This window comes from Pleurodeles waltl, chromosome 8 (genome assembly GCF_031143425.1).
Source record: "Pleurodeles waltl isolate 20211129_DDA chromosome 8, aPleWal1.hap1.20221129, whole genome shotgun sequence".
NCBI classification, from domain to species: domain Eukaryota; kingdom Metazoa; phylum Chordata; class Amphibia; order Caudata; family Salamandridae; genus Pleurodeles; species Pleurodeles waltl.
In genome coordinates this window covers 1,144,666,589-1,144,686,385 of record NC_090447.1, presented here as the reverse complement: position 1 = coordinate 1,144,686,385, position 19,797 = coordinate 1,144,666,589, and the positions used below count along the sequence as shown (strand labels likewise).

The window sequence follows — 19,797 nt, the reverse complement described above, 5'->3', positions numbered from 1 at the left end:
TCTCTATAAGATGTTCAAGTTACTTACCTTTGGTAACGATATATCTGGTAGAGACATATTCTAGTTGCAGATTCCTTACCGACCCGCCCATCCTCCCCTGCAAAGTGATTTGTAGGAACAGGATCTTCCCTTTAAGGGCCCTAGTTTTGGTGCACCATTCTCAGTGTTCTTCATGGCTCTGCGCTACTGACGTGGAAAGTCGTGAAAAGAAACTGACGTCAGAGTGCCGGGGTGATGTCTATATACGACTGAAACTTCATCACAGAGACCACAATGCCAACAACGCCTGCAGAGTCGACCAATGCCACCTGGCGTCGCACAGAGGTACTGCTGGAAGAAAAATCTGCGGATCCAGACTGATGCCTGGAGAAATTCAAAGGTAAGGAATCTGCAACTAGAAAATGTCTCTACCAGATATATCATTACCGAAGGTAAGTAAGTTGTACTACTCTTCTAGCAAGCGTGTTGCTACTCAAGCAGCAAATCATTAGCATATTGCCAATACTCAGGGACTTCTAGCGAGATATGATTGTGCACACTGGTATGAAATAAAGAAGTTACTCCAATACCTCTCAGAGGGACATAGGAAAAAGGGGGAAGAAATCGTCAATGAGGGACAGCTAATTTCAAATAATGCCATACTCTGTGGTTTGGACTCTGCTGATACAGCAGCTAGAGGTATTATAACTAATATTCTCCTACACCGGCATGCGTGGCTGCGTATTTATAATTTCAAACGAGGTTCAGCAGACAATCCTAAATGTTCCATATGACAAAGAGCATCTTTTCGGCCTACAAGTAGAAAAGATGAAGAAGGATAATGAGGTGGCAAAGTCCATGGAAGCCCTCCAGCTTCCTTCCTCTTGTGGTATTTTTCGCAGGTGATATAGCTTATTGCCATTTTATGCCAAACTGTGTACATTACTGTGGTCATTCAAAGTTCTATATTTACCTATGCCAAGTACTTTACAATTTATGTACTTACTTGAATTCTGAATCTTGTGGTTCTAAAATAAATTAAGAAAATAATATTTTTCTATACAAAAACCTATTGGCCTGGAGTTAAGTCTTTGAGTGTGTGTTCCCATGTATTGCCTGTGTGTGTACAACAAATGCTTAACACTACCCTCTGATAAGCCTAACTGTTCGACCACACTACCACAAATAGAGCATTAGTATTATTTGTTATTGCCACTACCAACCTCTAAGGGGAACCCCTGGACTCTGTGCACACTGTCTCTCACTTTGAAATAGTATATACAGAGCTAGCTTCCTACAGTAGTGGAAAACAAATTTGGAGTTGTCCACTACCAGGACATGTACGACACATAGGTATATGTCCTACTTTTTACCTACTCAGCACCCTGCCCTGTGGGTTACCTAGGGCCCACCTTAGGGATGACTTACATGTAGAAAAAGGGGAGTTTAGGGCTTGGCAAGTACTTTTAAATGCAAGTCGAAGTGGCAGTGAAACTGCACACACAGGCCTTGCAATGGCGGACCTGAGACATGGTTAAGGGGCTACGCATGTGGGTGGCACAACCAGTGCTGCAGGCCCATTAGCAACATTTAATCTAAAGGCCCTGGGCACATATAGTGCACTTTCTTAGGGACTTACAAGTAGATCAAATATGCCAATAGGGTATGAACCAATGTTACCATGTTTTAAGGGCGAGATCATATGCACTTTAGCACTGGTTAGCAGTGGTAAAGTGCGCAGAGTCCTAAAGCCAGCAAAACAGTGTCAGAAAAGTGGAGGGAGGCAGGCAAAACGTTGGGGGATGACCACGCTAAGGCTGTCAGGTCTAACGCCCAATAATTGTGCTTACTAACACACTAGACATTATGCCAGTATTCATCAAACACTAACCTAGTTAATAAGTATGTATTTCAACCACGAGGTTTTTGTGGCCACAGAGTATGAAATTGTCGAGTAGGCCTTCTCTATAGGTGCCAAGCAGCTGGTGGTCCCCATTTTTATCCAAAATATGATAGGGCACAACTCAGCATGGCCTATGATTTATTTAAAACACAGATCTAATCTAGTAGGGACTAACAGGGCACTTCTTGGGAGCTTCAGCCGGGCCCTTATAAAAACATTTTTGCATTCTCTAAACCATCCATTTTACAATGGCATCATGATTCTGAACCGTAAAAACCAGCCCTTGTAGCCTGGGCTCTGTATCTCTCTAATTCAGGTGATACAATGTAAGTATTACCACAGTTAAAGAACTTAATTAACACACTTTATCTATGCTTTAATAGGGATACACATTTAGCACTCTGCTCACACAGCACATACAAGTCTGATATCTTGTCACCCAGGTAATCAGCCTCAGTTACATTTTTCAAGTGCATTGTTTCCCACCCCCCTAAATCTTTTGTGAAGGTTAAATGCTATACATTTTGTTTTCTCCATAACACAAGTACGTTCTTACATACCAAATTTGTGAATCGTTCTCACATTTTACTAAGTAATCAGTGCACTCATTCGTAAAAAGAAGGATAATCGAGGGTGCCAGGACACAGCCTTGATAATTACCCTTATTTACCTTAATCCTTTCAGTCACCTCTTTTGTTTGTGCCCAATTTTACTTGAGCAGAATTATGTGTGTGTAAGCTTCTGATTGCAACCAATAAATCATGGAGAACTCCCAATGAAGCCATGACCTCCCACAACTTCTCTCTTGGGACCTTATCAAAGGCTGCTATTTAAATAAACAGAAGTGACGTATAGGCTACCTACTGCAATGTCAATCGTCTTCTGCCTTAAGAAAAGAAGGCGAAAGACTTGGTCATTATTGCTAGTCTTTGGCCTTAACTCCCTTTTCAAACGCACTCAGAATGTTATTATCAGTCATCCAGTCTTTGTCCATCACCTGTTTGCAGAATATTTTCTGCAAATTATCTAGCAAGCTAATTGGATGATAGTTATTGGGATCAATCTGCCTGCCTTGTTTATGGATTGGCACTATCTCAGCTCCCCTCCAGGAATCTTGTGTTGGTGCCCTGTAAGGAGTTGCGTTTGAGATTATATTTATATATGGGGTCCAAATTTCCAGTTCAGCCAAAAAGAGATCTGAGGATATTTTCTCCAGACCCAGAGCTTTGGCCTTTTTTTGAGCAGTAATGGCCATCAGTGTGTCTTGTAATGAACAGAAGGCTGAATGTCCGAGTTCCAAAACACATAGCTAAATAAGTTCAACATGAGGGGTTAGTAACCTCAATTTCCGCTAAATCATTATGTAAAGCTTCAAAATATGTCACCCATTCAGTTGCCTCAGTGTGCACCTCTGGTTTCATAATAGAATTGAGAATGCCATTGAACACTGTGTGCCAGAACGTTCTTGTGTCATTGCAACTGGAGTCGTTGAGAAGATCTTCCCATAGCCTATGATCGCAGTCACGTTTATCTTCTTTAATAGACTGAGTAAACTCCACTCTGGAGACTCTGGTTACCACACTAACCACCAATTATATTGCTCAGCCAAGCTTTGTTTTCTTCATCCTACAGCCCTTATTAAACCAGTCTTTACCTTTCTTTTGAGTTTGGCCTGACAACGACTCTATCCTGAAAAGGTTAGCGAGTTAATCAAATAATTGATTATGCTCTTTCAGGAATACATGAAAGTTGAATAAGTTATCTAGAAAACATTCTAACATTAAGGCTGTTTTATTACAAATAGACTCAATGATTTGAGGCGTATTAATATTTTTATCCCATTTCACATTTTCCTATCATTTGAAAGGCTTATCCAGTGTTTTTAAAAGGAGAACTATCTGTTCACCCTATGATCAAATACCTTTTGAAGTGGTGAACCAAGGGATCATGGGCAATTTCAAATCTTGGCTACATCGCCCTATCAATTCATTCACTCCATAGTCTGATATCCATTAATATATAATCAATGCAACTATTATAGTGACCCCTTTCAAATGTAGACATAGCCTGGGTGTTAGAAATGGAACCCCCATAGCATGCACATAGTCTATGGGTTAAGGAAGTGTTGATCAACTGCAGAGCTGTTCTAGGCATCTGGGTTTGCGTTTTGGCTACTAAATCAGGGATGCCCCAATAGTCAATCTCTTCTCTAGGTATCTGTAAGGAAATGCCTCCTTGGCATGGTTACCCCCTGACTTTTTGCCTTTTGCTGATGCCAAGTTATGATTGAAAGTGTGCTGGGACCCTGCTAACCAGGCCCCAGCACCAGTGTTCTTTCCCTAAACTACCTTTGCTTCCACAATTGGCACAGCCCTGGCACTCAGATAAGTCCCTTGTAAGTGGTACCCCTGGTACCAAGGGCCCTGATGCCAGGGAAGGTCTCTAAGGGCTGAAGCATGTCTTATGCCACCCTGGAGACCCCTCACTCAGCACATGCACACTGCCTCACAGCTTGTGTGCTGGTAGGGAGAAAAAGACTAAGTCGACATAGCACCCCCCTCAGAGTGCCATGCCAACCTCACACTGCCTGTGGCATAGGTAAGTCACCCCTCTAGCAGGCCTTACAGCCCTAAGGCAGGGTGCACTAAGCCACAGGTGAGGACATATGTGCATGAGCACTATGTCCCTACAGTGTCTAAGCAAACGTTAGACATTGTAAGTGCAGGGTAGCCATAAGAGTATATGGTCTGGGAGTTTGTCAAACACAAACTCCACAGTTCCATAATGGCTACACTGAAAACTGGGAGGTTTGGTATCAAACTTCTCAGCACAATAAATGCACACTAATGCCAGTGTGCAATTTATTGTAAAATGCACCCAGAGGGCATCTTAGAGATGCCCCCTGAATACCAATCCAACTTCTAGTGTTGGGCTGACCAGTTTCTGCCAGCCTGCCACAACCAGATGAGTTTCTGGCCACATGGGGAGAGTGCCATTGCCACTCTGTGGCCAGGAACAAAGCCTGTACTGGGTGGAGGTGCTTCTCACCTCCCCCTGCAGGAACTGTATCACCTGTCGGTGAGCCTCAAAGGCTCACCCTTTTTGTTACAGCGCCCCAGGGCATCCCAGCTGGTGGATATGCCCGCCCCTCTGGCCACTGCCCCCACTTTTGGCGGCAAGGCTGGAGGAGATAATGAGAGAAACAAGGAGGAGTCACCCACCAGTCAGGATAGCCCCTAAGGTGTCCTGAGCTGAGGTGACCCCTGCCGTTAGAAATCCTCCATCTTAAGTTTGGAGGATTCCCCCAATAGGATTAGGGATGTGCCCCCCTCCCCTCAGGGAGGAGGCACAAAGAGGGTGTAGCCACCCTTCAGGACAGCAGTCATTGGTTGCTGCCCTCGCAGACCTAAACACACCCCTAAATTCAGTATTTAGGAGCTCCCCAGATCCCAGGAAATCAGATTCCTGCAACCTGAAGAAAGAAGACGGACTGCTGACCTACAAGCCTGCAGAGGAGGAGGAAGACAACAACTGCTTTGGCCCCAGCCCTACCGGCCTGTCTCCAACTTCGAAAACCTGCTCCAGCGACACATCCAACAGGGACCAGCGACCTCTGAAGCCTCAGAGGACTGCCCTGGACTGAAGGACCAAGAAACTCCCATGAACAGCGGCCCTGTTCAAAACCAGCTACTTATTTGCAACAAAGAAGCAACTTCCAAAGACTTCACGTTTGCCGCTGGAAGTGTGAGACTCTACACTCTGCACCCGACGCCCCCGGCTCGACCTGCAGAAAACCAACACCTCAGGGAGGACTCCCCGGCGACTGCGAGCCCGTGAGTAACCAGAGACGACCCCCCCTGTGCCCCCACAACGACGCCTGCAGACAGAATCCAGAGCCCCCCCCGACCGCAACTGCCTGTAACAAGGGACCCAATGCCTGGAACCAACACTGCACCTGCAGCCCCCAGGACCTGAAGGAACTGAACTTCGACGCAGGAGTGACCCCCAGGTGACCCTCTGCCTTGTCCAGGTGGTGGCTGTCCCGAGAAGCCCCCCCTGCGCCTGCCTGCACCGCTAGAGTGACCCCGGGTCCCTCCTTTGAAACCTATACAAAACCTGACGCCTGCTTTGCACACTGCACCCGGCTGCCCCTGTGCCGCTGAGGGTGTGTTTTGTGTGCCTACTTGTGACCCCCCCCCCCCCCCAGTGGTGTACAAAACCCCCCTGGTCTGCTCCCCTGAGGACGCAGGTACTTACCTGCTGGCAGACTGGAACCGGAGCACCCCTGTTCTCCATAGGTGCCTATGTGTTTTGGGCACCTCCTTGACCTCTGCACCCGACTGTCCTGAAGTAAGTGTTTGAGTGTGTGTTCCTCATTTATTGCCTATGTGTGTACAACAAATGCTTAACACTACCCTCTGATAAGCCTACTGCTCAACCACACTACCACAAAATAGAGCATTAGAATTATCTACTTTTGCCACTATCTTACCTCTAAGGGTAACCCTTGGACGCTGTGCACACTATTTCTTACTTTGAAATAGTATATACAGAGCCAACTTCCTACAACATCACAGAGCATATTGTGATACAAACATTTCTGTATTTATTAATTGATGTATTCAATCAGACCAACAGAATCCATGAGTGAAAATAGATTTAACAATCAACTCTGACACCGCCCCACAGAAATAATACACCATGGGCACACTTTAAATGGTACAAATCCAGGGATAATCGAGAGGCTAAAACTCCTCTTAACTGAAAATAGATTCTTCAATCAGGAAGCATAAGTCTCGAAAATATATCTCCGAAATGTCAAGGACACATCAGCAAGGTGATGCCATCTGTGTCGTTAAAAGGAGTTGTTGATGTTTTCAGTCTCAAAGTTGCCAACCGGTCCATGAGACTATCATCAGAACACAGTGTTCAGGACAGCACCACTATAAAATTAAAATTAAAATAGAAGTGTACCGCTTGCCAACAACAAAACATTGTGCAGTGTGTCACCCCCTGCACTGTGACTAATAGGCAACCCATATAGTGCCAATTTGGTGACCAGCACACACCCAAACCACCAACGTGGAGCTGTCCATGTCACCACTAGGATCTTACCAAAATGCACAAACCAACCAAATCATTCATCCATCTCTCCAAATCTAAGTAAAAGACATAAGCATTAGGAAAACATCCCAAAATGCTTAACTAGCCATACCCAACTCGCATATGTATCAGCATCATACTTCTTACCGAACAACCATGAGGAATGGATTACAAACCAGTTGCATCAATTCTCTATAACAAAATATGCATTCATTTATGAGATGTGCCCAACAATCCTATCATAGTTAATGCAGATAAAAAATAAAAAATAACGAAAATAATAAGGTATAGCAAATCTAACACCCTCACACTTACCAAAGAAGCTGCACAAGTCAGCGCCGACAGCAGTGCTGCTCAAATCAACTTCAGTCTGCAAGATGCCGGGTGAAGCACAAGCACGCTAACGATTAAAACGCATCACTCAGGGCCACATGATCCCACCTGAAACAGTGGCAGCCATCTTATAAAGATAGCCCGATCAGTAAAGTATTGCAGAAAAGATTCTCATTGTGGCTACAAGCAATTCATTAGATTATCTGGCACCAAAAAAACATAAAAACTGTAATAAAACAATATTAGCACCTATCAGGAAAAAGAACAGAGCCTGAGACGATAATCAAACATCAAAAGTGAACCATAGGAGCCATCTTATTCAGGATATTCTACACTGCTGGTAACTGTGCAAGTGTTAAGAACCAACCCAGACATTTTAAATATCCTTTTCCATCTATTTCGTGCATTATGAGTAGCTACCAGGGCCATAGAAACCTGAACATTATGTTTAAACTGTACTCAAGCAGACTTCTAGCCACAATCCAGGTGAATTCCACAAGGGAACCACAAGCACACCAACACTTAACAGTTCACTGAATAGCCAACACATGCCATTCCACATGTTGATTCAGTCCTTTCTTAAGACTATCAGCCAGCCAAATCCATTGGTTTTCTTTCATTTGTTAGCAAATGGTCCACATCATGTCTCCTTCTGGAGCATTTCACCACTTCCAGAACAAACCATTTCATAGCGTTTGGTGCATGCCACTGATGTCTGTAATGATACACTAAAAGGACATTTACAGCATTACAGTATATCCGAGATTGGTGCTGTGTGTTACATTTTCGTACCTCTTATGTAGCTTTACCAGTGTTATACAATACACAAGGATATTCAGTGCAGTGAATCACATTTTTGGTTCCACAGCCGTATATGCCACACTCTTTTAGTGACAAAACAAGATTTCACTTTTTTGTATTTGAAAAGCTGTGCGGTCTCCACAAGGAAAATGACCATACATGGGAGACAGACCCCAAACATTTCTCAAAGTCCTTGGGTCAGGTTCAACATAAGCACAGACCAGACGGTCACTCTGATTTCTCCCTCTTTTGAAGGCAAGTAGGGGTTTCTAGCAACTACCAGTTTCTAAGAATTATCTTCCTAATCGTACTGGACACGTTGCCAAAGGTAATGACACGTTAGTCTAGTGGATGGAGTTTTGTTTTTAAACTGTAATAATGCCTCCTGAACATAATACCAAGCTTTTTTAAAGTGATCTTTTAACCAATCTTTAGGGTAACCCCTAATCACTAGTTTAGACATCAGAATTTTAGCCTTTGCAAAGTAATTTTCCCTTTTAGTGCAATTTCGTCTCATTCTTAAAATTGTCCAAAAGGAAGGTTATCTCACAGATTTCTGGGGTGATGGCTTGTGTATTTGAATAAAGTATTTCGAGCCGTGGGTTTGCTATAGAGGCTTACAAATAGAGACCCATAACCATCCATAATTCTCAAATCCAAAAAAGTAATGAAATGGTTACTATGCTCAAGAGTAAACTTCAAATTGGCGTCTTGGTTATTCAGCCATTCGTGGAACTGGAGTAACTCAACTGAAGATCCCTCCGAAATGAATAGTACATCATCAATATATTGTAGCCCTTTTTTTTTATATTCTTGACCAATGAATCGGAATCATGGTGAATAAGGTTGACAATCGATGTAGACCAGCAGCACCATCCGGGCTACTACTGGGCGTATTTGCAAAAAAGTATTGTAACCTCAAGGTTCTGAAAAATCTGCACCACTCTGTTTGGGTAGTGAATGGATCATTCTGCCATGAAGAGCGGACCTGCTCTCCTATCAGCTCCCAGGAAGGGTCTCTGCAGCCTCTGGGACCACAAAGAATGACACATGAAGTCACCACTGCACTTGTTGTCCATGACTCGAGGTGAAGCAGACCACCGGGGCCCACAAGGTTCCCCAGCTGGCCTGAGCCCATTGTGGTTTAACCCCTCCTGGACTCCCTGAAGTCGCCTGCAGCCTCTGCACTCAGGCCCCCTCTCCCACAGCCTCTGAGGTGAGAGAAACCTGATGTCTCCAGCAACCACTGCAGTTTTCGCCACTGGCCTAAGTTGAAGTGGATCCCTGGTTCCCCCAGCGCTCCTGTACTCAAGTCAACTGTGGTTTCATCCCTCCTGGACTCCCCGATGTCACCTGCAGCCTCATACCACATGACCCCCCAATGGCGAGTGCTTCAGGACTATGAAACACGACGCCAAATGACACCCCTACATCCATCCCCCCTGGGCCTTGAAGAAGTGGACCTAAGATGCAACTGCATCCCTGAGCTCCCCATGTTTGTGACCTACCAGTTGGTTGCTCCCAGCTGGTCCCCCAGTCCAAGCCTGCTGCCTAAACCCATGGAGACCAATCCCCATTGAACTACATTGGGCACATGACGTGAACGGCACCTCTGCAGCCGGACCCCCAGTGCCGCCCAGAGTGACCTGCTGATGTGCTCCTGACCTTGCCCAGTACTCAACTTAAGTCTACATGATCGGTCCCTTGAGCATTCATAAAGTGTTTTCTTGCTGCATGTGTTTTCCTTCCGTAGGTTAACATTGAAGAACTCTGAAATTGCACTACTTGTTGATTTTTTTCCCATTGAAAAGTATTGATGCTTTAAAACGTACTTACCTTATAACAAAGTTCTTGGATTCAAAGTATATATGAAAAGAAGTGTTATTTTTCTAAATTGGTCTCGGATTTAGTCTTTGAGTGTGCCTCATTTATTACTTCTGTGAGTACAATAAATGCTTAGCACTACCCTCTGATAAGCTTAACTGCTCGTCCACACAACCTCAAAATAGAGCATTAGCCCTATATACTTTTGCCTCTGCAAGCCAACTGGGGATCCACTGGACTCTCTGCACTGTGTACTTCTTTTTAGTGCACCATATAGAGATCCAGTTTCCTACATATACCAATATGTTCTATGTTGTGTTCTGTTTAGCTGCATTTGCATTTGGTGATGTTTTTGGTTGGCTTGTGGTACCAACGCAGGACAAAATTTGAAATAATTCCTTCAGAAACATTGTATTGTTTGTGCTTTTAGAAAGTTTTAATTTTGCTGCCCATATCCCTCTGTGCCTGTAGCCTGCCTTTTGTCACATGACTGGGTTTAAGTGACATTTGAGGCTTTCTGAATTCACCTCAAACAGTCACACAATAGTAGGACTAGCAGAGCCTGAATGGGTATTAACTGATTTGATGGGGGTGGTGTGTGAACTAACCATAGCCCCACTTAGACCTGAGTAGGCTGAGCTCTGCTGCCACACAAAAGGGCTTCACAACCCTGTATTGTCAGTGCAGCCAGCTAGAAGCCAGGGCACAGGAGTCAGGAAATTCCTGGAACTTCAGAGAACCCTTCTGGAAACTTCTCCCAATGTCTAGGATCAGGGCACCAAGGTATAAAAATAGGGCTCTCAGACCTACTCCTCAGTTCACTACTGGACCCGCGGAAGGACTCTCAAAAAGCTGCCTGCTGCCGTGACCTGTTGTGCACTCCACCAGACTGCTGCTGAACCTAGAAGGACTGCTTTGCTCCCTGGAGCCTGCCTTGAACCCTCAGAGGCCAGCCCAGCTGTGGAGCCTGCAACTTCACCTGCACCCAGAACTTCAGAAGTGACTCCAACGGCTAGATTAGCTGGCCTCCTGTTCAGAGCCACAGGGATATTACAGGCTACCACCATCTTGAAACTGCACCTGGACACAGCATGAGTGAGTCTTGAACCCCCAAGAGGACTCCATCCACTCCTGGGCCCTTGGTTGTGGTGCTAAAGGTGCACAGGTGGCCATTCTCTAAAACTGATGACTTGCTATTTTGAAGTCTTTTCAAATTCATAACTCCAGTTCTACTAATTGGATTTTGATAGTTGCAGTATCAACTAATGTATTAACATCCTCTCTGTTTTTTTCTTAATTAGTTTGGGATTTGTATTGTGTTGTGTTCTCACTGTATTGCTGTTTGTGTGCTGTATAAATACTTAAAACATTGCCTCTAAGTTTAGCCTACTGCTTTTTGTGCCAAGCTGCCTAGGGATAAGCACAAGTTAAATTAGTGACTTTTTGTGGTTCACCGTGCATGGGATTGTGGCTGTTGTTTGGCCAGGCCTCACACCCCAGTCACCCAACCACACAGTTTCTCACAAATGCCAAATAATGAATCTCTGCTTATAGCCCTCAAAGAATCTCATTCTTCATAAACCAAATTTAGAAAAAAATCACCCAAAGGGACTTTTATTTTGAAAGAATTATTAATATTAGTCCCAGGTCCTGCAAATCCACTAACACCAAGTCAACCTAATATGCATTAAAGAGTGAAGTATATGTTTACTGTTGTGAATTTCCAGCACGTAGGGAGTATTTACAATAAAGGAACATTTAATTACCAGTAGGGAACCTGATGAAATTGGATTAAGAATACCTTGTCAGTCTAGGTTGGCTATAAGCACCACATACCCACCATTTGTAGAATGGTATCTCTTTGGAAGAATTGATCTCATTTGCAGAGTCTGGAGCTACATTGTGAACTGCAAAAATGTCAGAATTTCACAACAATCTTGTAACTCTAATGCTGTATGATGAGGAAATTATTATAATTTATGGTTTAATAATACTTTTACTCATTATTTAAAATCTACTCAACCTGCTTCTTTGGAAAAAAATAAAGCACACATGTTATCTGTGAAAACTATTATAAATCTGCCTGTAGTAGATTTTGAGCCATGCTAAGCTTTCTACTCTGTTTCTTTAGAATACGAGTTCAAGCTTTGAACAGCCTTGGAGCCGGCCCTTTCAGCCACACAGTGAAACTGAAAACAAAGCCTCTCCCGCCAGATCCACCGCACCTGGAGTGTGCTGTGTACAGCCACCAGAACCTGAAACTGAAATGGGGAGATGGTGCAATAAGAGCATTAGCTGCAGATTCCATGCAGTATCATCTTCAAATGGAAGATAAGAATGGGAGGTGAGGGTATAATGCATTCTTCTCTGATACTCTGTTTGCTTTAGGATTATGCAATATGAATTGTATCCTCCTCTTACGAAGAGTCCCAAGCAAACTTATAAAAACATTGGCATTGACTGCAATATAAGATAATACAGGTAGACATAAAAAATACACATTTGTAGGTTGACTTTGGCAGCACTGTCTGCAAGACATGTTGTATTCAATATGGGATTTTAACCACGCCCACTCTTGCCATTTGGTCTTGGTTGTGCTTGTCTTAAATGTTTCTTTTTGATTGGTCCATTTTTCAAAATGTTCCCCCCCCCCCCATTTGTGCTTAGTTCCTTCCCAAGGGGGTTTCAATAAGACACTACATCACGCTTCCTTCTGTTACAGTGTGTGATGGCCCCCCTCTCCCAGCAGACTTCACTGATTGATCCTTTTGTTGGCCATCTGTTGCCTCCTTACTCCCTCTCCCACCCATCATTGCTGGCCTCTTTCCTGCGCTTTACACTTTATCTAAAAAGCAGCTATAAACTTCTACTGAGTGGTTTGTTTCCTACTTTTCTTGCTTAGTTTATTTCATCTTTTTCCTTTTCTGTTCTAACCTGACTATTGGGCATGTTCTGATGTATAGTTAAAATGGTAAAATTGTTGCTTGTTTGCATGTTTTGGTGGCCATCTCGAATGGTTGTTCTTTATTACCTCTTGCAACAAGGCCTTTTGTGCATCCATACGTGTCGTTACACTCTGGTAGCCATGCTGGAGTTGCTTTGTGTTGATACAAAGAAACTCTTTAAAGGCAAGACCTATGAACTCTTGCAGTGTTTGGTTATGTATCCTTTTTCTTGAGTGCTGCAAAGTGAACACCCTGATGTATGGTGCTCCATAAAACTCTCAAACGGATAAATGAATGAGGATTAACCAGTTGGGTAAAAATACATTGTAGGATAGTTCCCGTGCAATATCATTTTTTCTGTATCCTAGTTTCTTTTGTGAGTGCAAACAGTAAATCTGAGAAAACCACTATACTTGAAAGTGCTGTGGAAGTTTGTATTAATGTGGAATCTGGTTCGTATTAAACCTTCTTGCATTTTCCATTTCTTTTTGTTTGAAGCATGCCCACGCACAAACAGCTGCTAGCAATACAAACTTTTAAATTGCCTGAGCTGGGATTCTCATCAGCCTGCAGGGAACAGATTACCTTTTCTGAACCAAATCTGACAGCGTTGGTACCGGTACTAGGCTTACTCTTCTTTCAGATGGCTTGTAAATTTGTTCCTGACAGCTCACTCCCTTGCTTCCCCTACACTTTGTTAACTTTACAAGCCCCTCATCTGCTTGCCCATGGTAGGGTATGCGAAATGAAGTTTGTAACTAGGACGTCACTGTTAAATGTAGCAGGGATGTGTCAGGCAGATTAAGTGTGCGGAATTCTCTACAGGTTAATAATTGAATCCATCTATCAGCCGGTGTGCTTAGCCTGCTGTAAAATCTTTCTCTCACTCTTGAATGGCGAGCGAATATGGAGATGAACGTTGGAGAGAAACTATGGCATAAAATTCAATTTGCTCCTAAAATTGCTTTTTAAAATAGTGCATCACAGAAGTTTAGGACTTTACCGGAACATCAAAATCGAACACATCTTTAATTTGAATTTGTTTTATTTCTATTCGACCAGATAGTATATAGTGTCTTCGTGTAACATTGTGAGGGCTACTGTTTTTGGTACTTAGTTTTGGGTGTAGTCATTTGAAAGATTCTCCCAATGCTATTTTCATTATGATGTCCTCTAGGGGCTGTTCTGATCATTACAGTCTAATGCCAAAACTTTATTTCTGATAAAGGTTTTTATTGGGTTTGTATGATAATGCATATATTTTATTAATCTCTCCTTATTGCAATTATGCCCATGATTCAGGATAACTTAACCTTGTTACACTTTGACTGTTTGAACACTCTTGATATGTTTGGGTGACCCTTCTAGTTTATTTCTCCCATTAGTCCTCTGTGGCTGTCTTGTGTCTCTTTGGGGAGGGGGGAATTGTGTTAGCCAGCCAGCAACTCTGATGGTTGAGTGGTGGAAGTGGTTTTCTATTGGAACTAGCATGGCAGATTTGAGTTAGGATGCTAAATGGCAAAATGTTCATTTTTGACTGCAGATAGAGGTTGAAGGTAAATGGAAATGCTTTTGTTATATGTAGGGCCACTGGAATTATGGATCAGGAAAAGATCAAATAATGAGGCAGGATTGACCGATTTATGTGGCAAGAAAATTCCAGTTATAATTTTACAATGCCAGTAACTCAAGCTAATGTGAGACCCATTGCATTGCAAATGCTTGTTACTTGTCTTTAGAATAATATGAGAAAATCAATAAAAATGGGCATGGGACTTGAATACGAAAGAGATGAGCTTTCTCTCCAAGGGTCTCTGCAATATGTGATGTGTGGCTTTCTTGCAGAGATACTGCTGAGACTCTTCCAACAACTTACCTACGTAGGGTTAAATACATTTAGTAAAAAAGAGACAAGCTATTTGTATATGCTTTTGGTTGTCATATTGAATCTCCTTTTGTTGGCGTCCAAGTATTCTTTTTAGCTGTGTGGACAGTCTACAGTTTTAACTTTAGCTGGGTGTCCACATCTTGGCCTGCCAATTTTGCCTCCCAGGACACAACAATGGAGGATTAGTTTGTTTATATCTTTAAGGATATAAATCACCAAGGGCCTTCATCCTACAGTGGAGCAATGATGATGGTAAAGCAGCAGAGCATTTTCCGATCAACAACCAGGATGTGTGTATTATGAGTCTGTGAAACGGTTGACCAGTATACGTGCATATCAGTTCACTCCAGCACTGATCATGTTACTAGAATTACTGAGTCAACAGGGCCTGATACGGATGACCTTCACATCAGGCCCCAACAATTCCTGTGTCTGCAATAGAACTTAATCAACTGGGCCTCCTATATAGAAGATATTATCAAGAGGCTCAAGCATGTGTACATTTATGTTTGTTTCTGTGATTGATAAAGAGATGAACTATAGCTAGCTCTTGTAATATGTGTATATTTGAAGCCTTCAGCTCCTCACATCTTTTCAGTAACTGACTGTAGTGGACTTTGCATGGATTATGCACACCTATCCCCAGATGCCTCTGTGAAATAACAATTCTATATAGTTCTGGCATGGAGGATACACACATTCAACAGAATGCTGAAACATCTGCTCTGTCTGTGAAATAACAAGTCCAGTTGAACTAGTTACTGAATACACGCACATTGCAAGGCTCCAGTGTTGGTGGTGTTTGTTAAAAGACCAGCTGCTATAAGAACATTCAGTCTTAGGCCAGAGAGCAGATACTCCTAAGCAAGATCCATCATGGAGTATGTTAGTGAAAGTCCTGCTGGGAGCTTCAACAATTCCTGCTGACTCTCCTGCTTGCTGAGGGCTGGCCTACTCTGCACACAGGCGCCTGGCCAATCCTACCTACTTACCTTTGAGGATTTAGTACTTCCCCAGTGCAAAGGGTCTTTCGATTGTAGTGTGGGTTGGGAGTGAGTTTCACTTTCCATTTTTTGGTATATGGTTTAACCCCCGCCCTTCAACCAGTCCCCCCATAGCGGCCCATGTTTTTTTTTATTCCTTTACTTACCTGTTGCTAAGTATATTTTTGTATGACCATATCTCTGGTTAGGAGATTTACCAAAGTTAGTTATAGAGTGTGTGTTATTATAAATATTGCATGTTTTTCTAACACTCGTGTGGTTCCTTCCTGTGTATACTTCACTGACTGACCTGTGTGGTGTTTGCAACTGCTTTACACCCTCCTGGATAAGCCTTAGCTTTTCTCCACAGCTACTCCTATGTGAGCTGTGCTTATTTAGAGCCACATACACTATCACTAAGGGTTGCCTGGACTCAGTACAGGGTGCTTCACCTATAGGTGTACACCATATACTGAGCCAGCCCTGTTGGATACGGTTGTGTACACACTGTTGGAGATGCAGCAAAGCCCTCAATCTCTTCCTCAAGAAGGAGAAGTCCAAAATGCTCACGCTGGCTTAGATTCTAACTGCCCTCGACCCAGGAGACTGAATGGTAGTGTTGGACTTGCAGGACGCTTACATCCACATTCCCATCCTGCCTGCCCACAGATGTTACTTGCGGTTCACAGTAGGCCACGAGCTCTTTCAGTTCACTGTGCTCCCCTTTGGCCTTACCAGTGCACCTCGGGTGTTCACCAAGGTGATGGTGGTGTTCGCAGCTCATCTGCACAGATCAGGGATTTCAGTCTTCCCCTATCGCGACGACTGGTTGTTGAAGGCGGTTTCGCCCCAGGCTTTGTCTCCCACCTCCAGACTATGGCAGACCTCCTGCATTCACGGGAGTTCACTATAAACATGCCAAAGTAACACCTGACTCCATCTCAGATGCTCCCTTTCATCTGAGCTGTTCTGGGCACAGTGCAGTTTCTGGCCTATGCTCCTGAGAGGTGACTCCAGGATATTCAGGCTATGATACCGATATTTCAGCCTCTATCCTGGATTTCAGTGAGAATGACTACGAGGCAGATGGGCCTCATGGCCTCCTGCATCCTGCTGGTGACACATGCCGGATGGCATATGCGGGCTCTGCAGTGGGACCTGAAGTTCCAGTGGGTGCAGCATCAGGGAAATCTCTCTGACGTTGTCCAAATCTTATGAGATCTGCAGTGGTGGCTAACGAACCACGATTGGTTCAGAGGAAGATCCCTCTCCTTTCTGCAGCCAGATCTGACCGTAGTGACAGATGTGTCACTCCTGTGATGGGGCGACCTCCTGGGAGAGGCGGAGATCAGAGACTTATGGTCTCCAGCTGAATCTTGACTCCATATCAACCTGTTGAAGCTCTAGGCAATTAGACTAGCATTGAAAGCATTTCTTTCCTCTCTCAAAGAGAAGGTGGTACAGATGTTCATTGAAAATACCACTGCCATGTGGTACTGCAGCAAGCAGGATGGGTGGGGTTGTGGACCCTTTTCAAGAGGCTCTGGAAGTGGCTGAAACAACAGGGCATTTTCCTGGTGGTGCAACATCTGGCAGGCTCTTTGAACTTCCGAACGGACAAACTCAGCTGACAATGCAAAGTCGATCATGAATGGTGCCTCCATCCGGAAGTGGTGCAAGGTCTGTTTTAGCAATGGGAAGAGCTTTAGTTAGGTCTGTTCAACTCTGCAGAAAACTTGCAATGTCAGCAGTTTTGCATGTTCGAGTTCCCAAGGTGGCACTTGTTTGGTGACATATTTTTTCTCGAGTGTAGCTCAGGCCTCCCACACCACTTCTGCCCAGAGTTCTCAAGAACATCAAGAATGACGGGCCCAGTTAATCCTTGTGGCTCCAAACTAGGCACGAAAAGTCTGGTATCCCGATCTATTGAGCATGGTCATCGATCCTCCAAGCAGACTACTCCTGTGGGAGGATCTTCTGTCGCAGCAGCAGGGGCGGGTTCTCCACCCAAACCTGTCCAGTCTCCACCTTCTTACATGGAAATTGAATGGTGGCAATTGACAGCATTTGACCTTCCGCCTGAAGTATGTAGTATAATTTTTGCAGCAAGGTTCCCCACCACCAAAACGGTATATGCCTGTTGTTGGAAGAAATGTGTGGCATGGTGCACAGACAAGTCTGTTGACCCCCTTTCTGCCCTCTATCTGTGGTTCTGTTGTTCTGTTTTCTGCTACAGGCCCTCTCAAATGTTATTTTTCTGCAATCTCTGCTTTCTTACGGTTGCCTGATCAAACTTCTTTGTTAAAATCTCCCTTTGTAAATAGCTCCCTTAAATGCCTTACTCAAATGTTTCATCTGTCCCCATTCATTATACCCCAGGGGGACTTGAATTTGGTTTTGACTTTTCTGATGTGTGCTCCTTTCAAGCCTCACTTCAATTCTCCTCTCAGGCTCCTCACTTTGAAAACAGCCTTCCATGTGGCTATCACATCTGCCCACAGGATGAGTGAGCTGCAGGCATTGTCATCTAAGCTGACCTGCATTTCCATCTGTCCTGGCAAAATGGTGCCTCGCAATCTGGCCTACTTCCTGACAAAATTGGTCACACCCTTCCACGTAGGCCAATCCATCACTTGGATTCCGGGTGGATGATAAGCTCTTTGTTTGGTGAATGGGTGCTAAGAAACGTTAGACAGTGCAGAAGAGAACTATCTCTAGGTGGGTTGTTCTCTGTATCAGCATGTGCTACGCATTGGCTAACAAGCAACCCTCTGAGGGCTTGAACGCTCATCCTACCAGTTAGCACGCAGAGTTTCGTTCCTAGACATCTGTCGGACAACAAAGTGGGCATCTTTGCACACGTTCAGCAAACACTACTGCCTGGACAGTCAGGTCCTCAGGGACGGGTACTTTGCCTGTTCGGTCCTGCAGGACTTCTGTGGGGAAATGCCTCCCTTGGCATGGTTACCCCCTAATTGTTTGCCTTTTGTTGATGCCAGTAATGACTTAAAGTGTGCTGGGACCCTGCTAACCAGGCCCCAGCACCAGTGTTCTTTCCCTAAACTGTACCTTTGTTCCCACAATTGACACAGCACTGGCACTCAGATAAGCCCCTGGTAAATGGTACACCTGGTACCAAGGGCCCTGATGCCAGAGAAGGTCTCTAAGGGCTGCAGCATGTCTTATGCCACCCTGGGACCCCTCACTCAGCACATGCACACTGCCTCACAGTTTGTGTGTGCAGGTGGGGAGAAAATGACTAAGTTGACATGGCACTGCCCTCAGAGAGCCATGCCAACCTCCCACTGCCTGTGGAATAGGTAAGTCACCCCTCTACCAGGCCTTACAGCCCTAAGGCAGGGTGCACTATACCACAGGTGAGTGTATAGTTGCATGAGCAGTATGCCCCTACAGTGTCAAAGCCAAACCTTAAACATTGCAAGTGCAAGGTAGCCATAAAGAGTATATGGTCTGGGAGTCTGTCAAATACGAACTCCACAGTTCCATAATGGCTACACTGAAATCTGGGAAGTTTGGTATCAAACTTCTCAGCACAATAAATGCACACTGATGACAGTGTGGGATTTATTGCAAAATGCACACAGAGGACATCTTAGAGATGCCCCCTGCATGCCAGTCCAACTCTTAGTGTTAGGCTGACCAGTTCCTGCCAGCCTGCCACAACCAGACGAGTTTCTGGCCACATGGGGTGAGTGCCTTTGTCACTCTGTGGCCAGGAACAAAGCATGCACTGGGTGGAGGTGCGTCTCACCTCCTCCTGCAGGAACTGTAACACCTGGTGGTGAGCCTCAAAGGCTCATGCCTGTTGGTACAGCACCCCAGGTCATCCCAGCTAGTGGAGATGCCGCCCCTCCGGACACAGCCCCCACTTTTGGCAGCAAGTCCGGAGGGGATAATGAGGAAAACAAGGAGTAGTCACCTACCAGTCAGGACAGCCCCTAAGGTTCCCTGAGCTGCTGAGGTGACCCCTGCCTTTAGAAATCCTCCATCTTGGTTTTGGAGGATTCCCCCAATAGG

The 19,797-nt window shown here is 44.5% G+C and overlaps 1 protein-coding gene across 2 annotated transcripts in view; it reads left to right on the top strand.

The window, feature by feature from the left end:
* FNDC3A (fibronectin type III domain containing 3A) overlaps positions 1–19,797 on the top strand; it is a 1,418,915-nt gene that overhangs the window by 1,307,743 nt on the left and 91,375 nt on the right. For both annotated transcript variants that reach the window (XM_069205374.1, XM_069205375.1), the window contains one exon: positions 12,075–12,287. In XM_069205374.1, the coding sequence (XP_069061475.1) occupies positions 12,075–12,287 (213 nt within the window). The remainder of the gene's footprint in view (positions 1–12,074; positions 12,288–19,797) is intronic.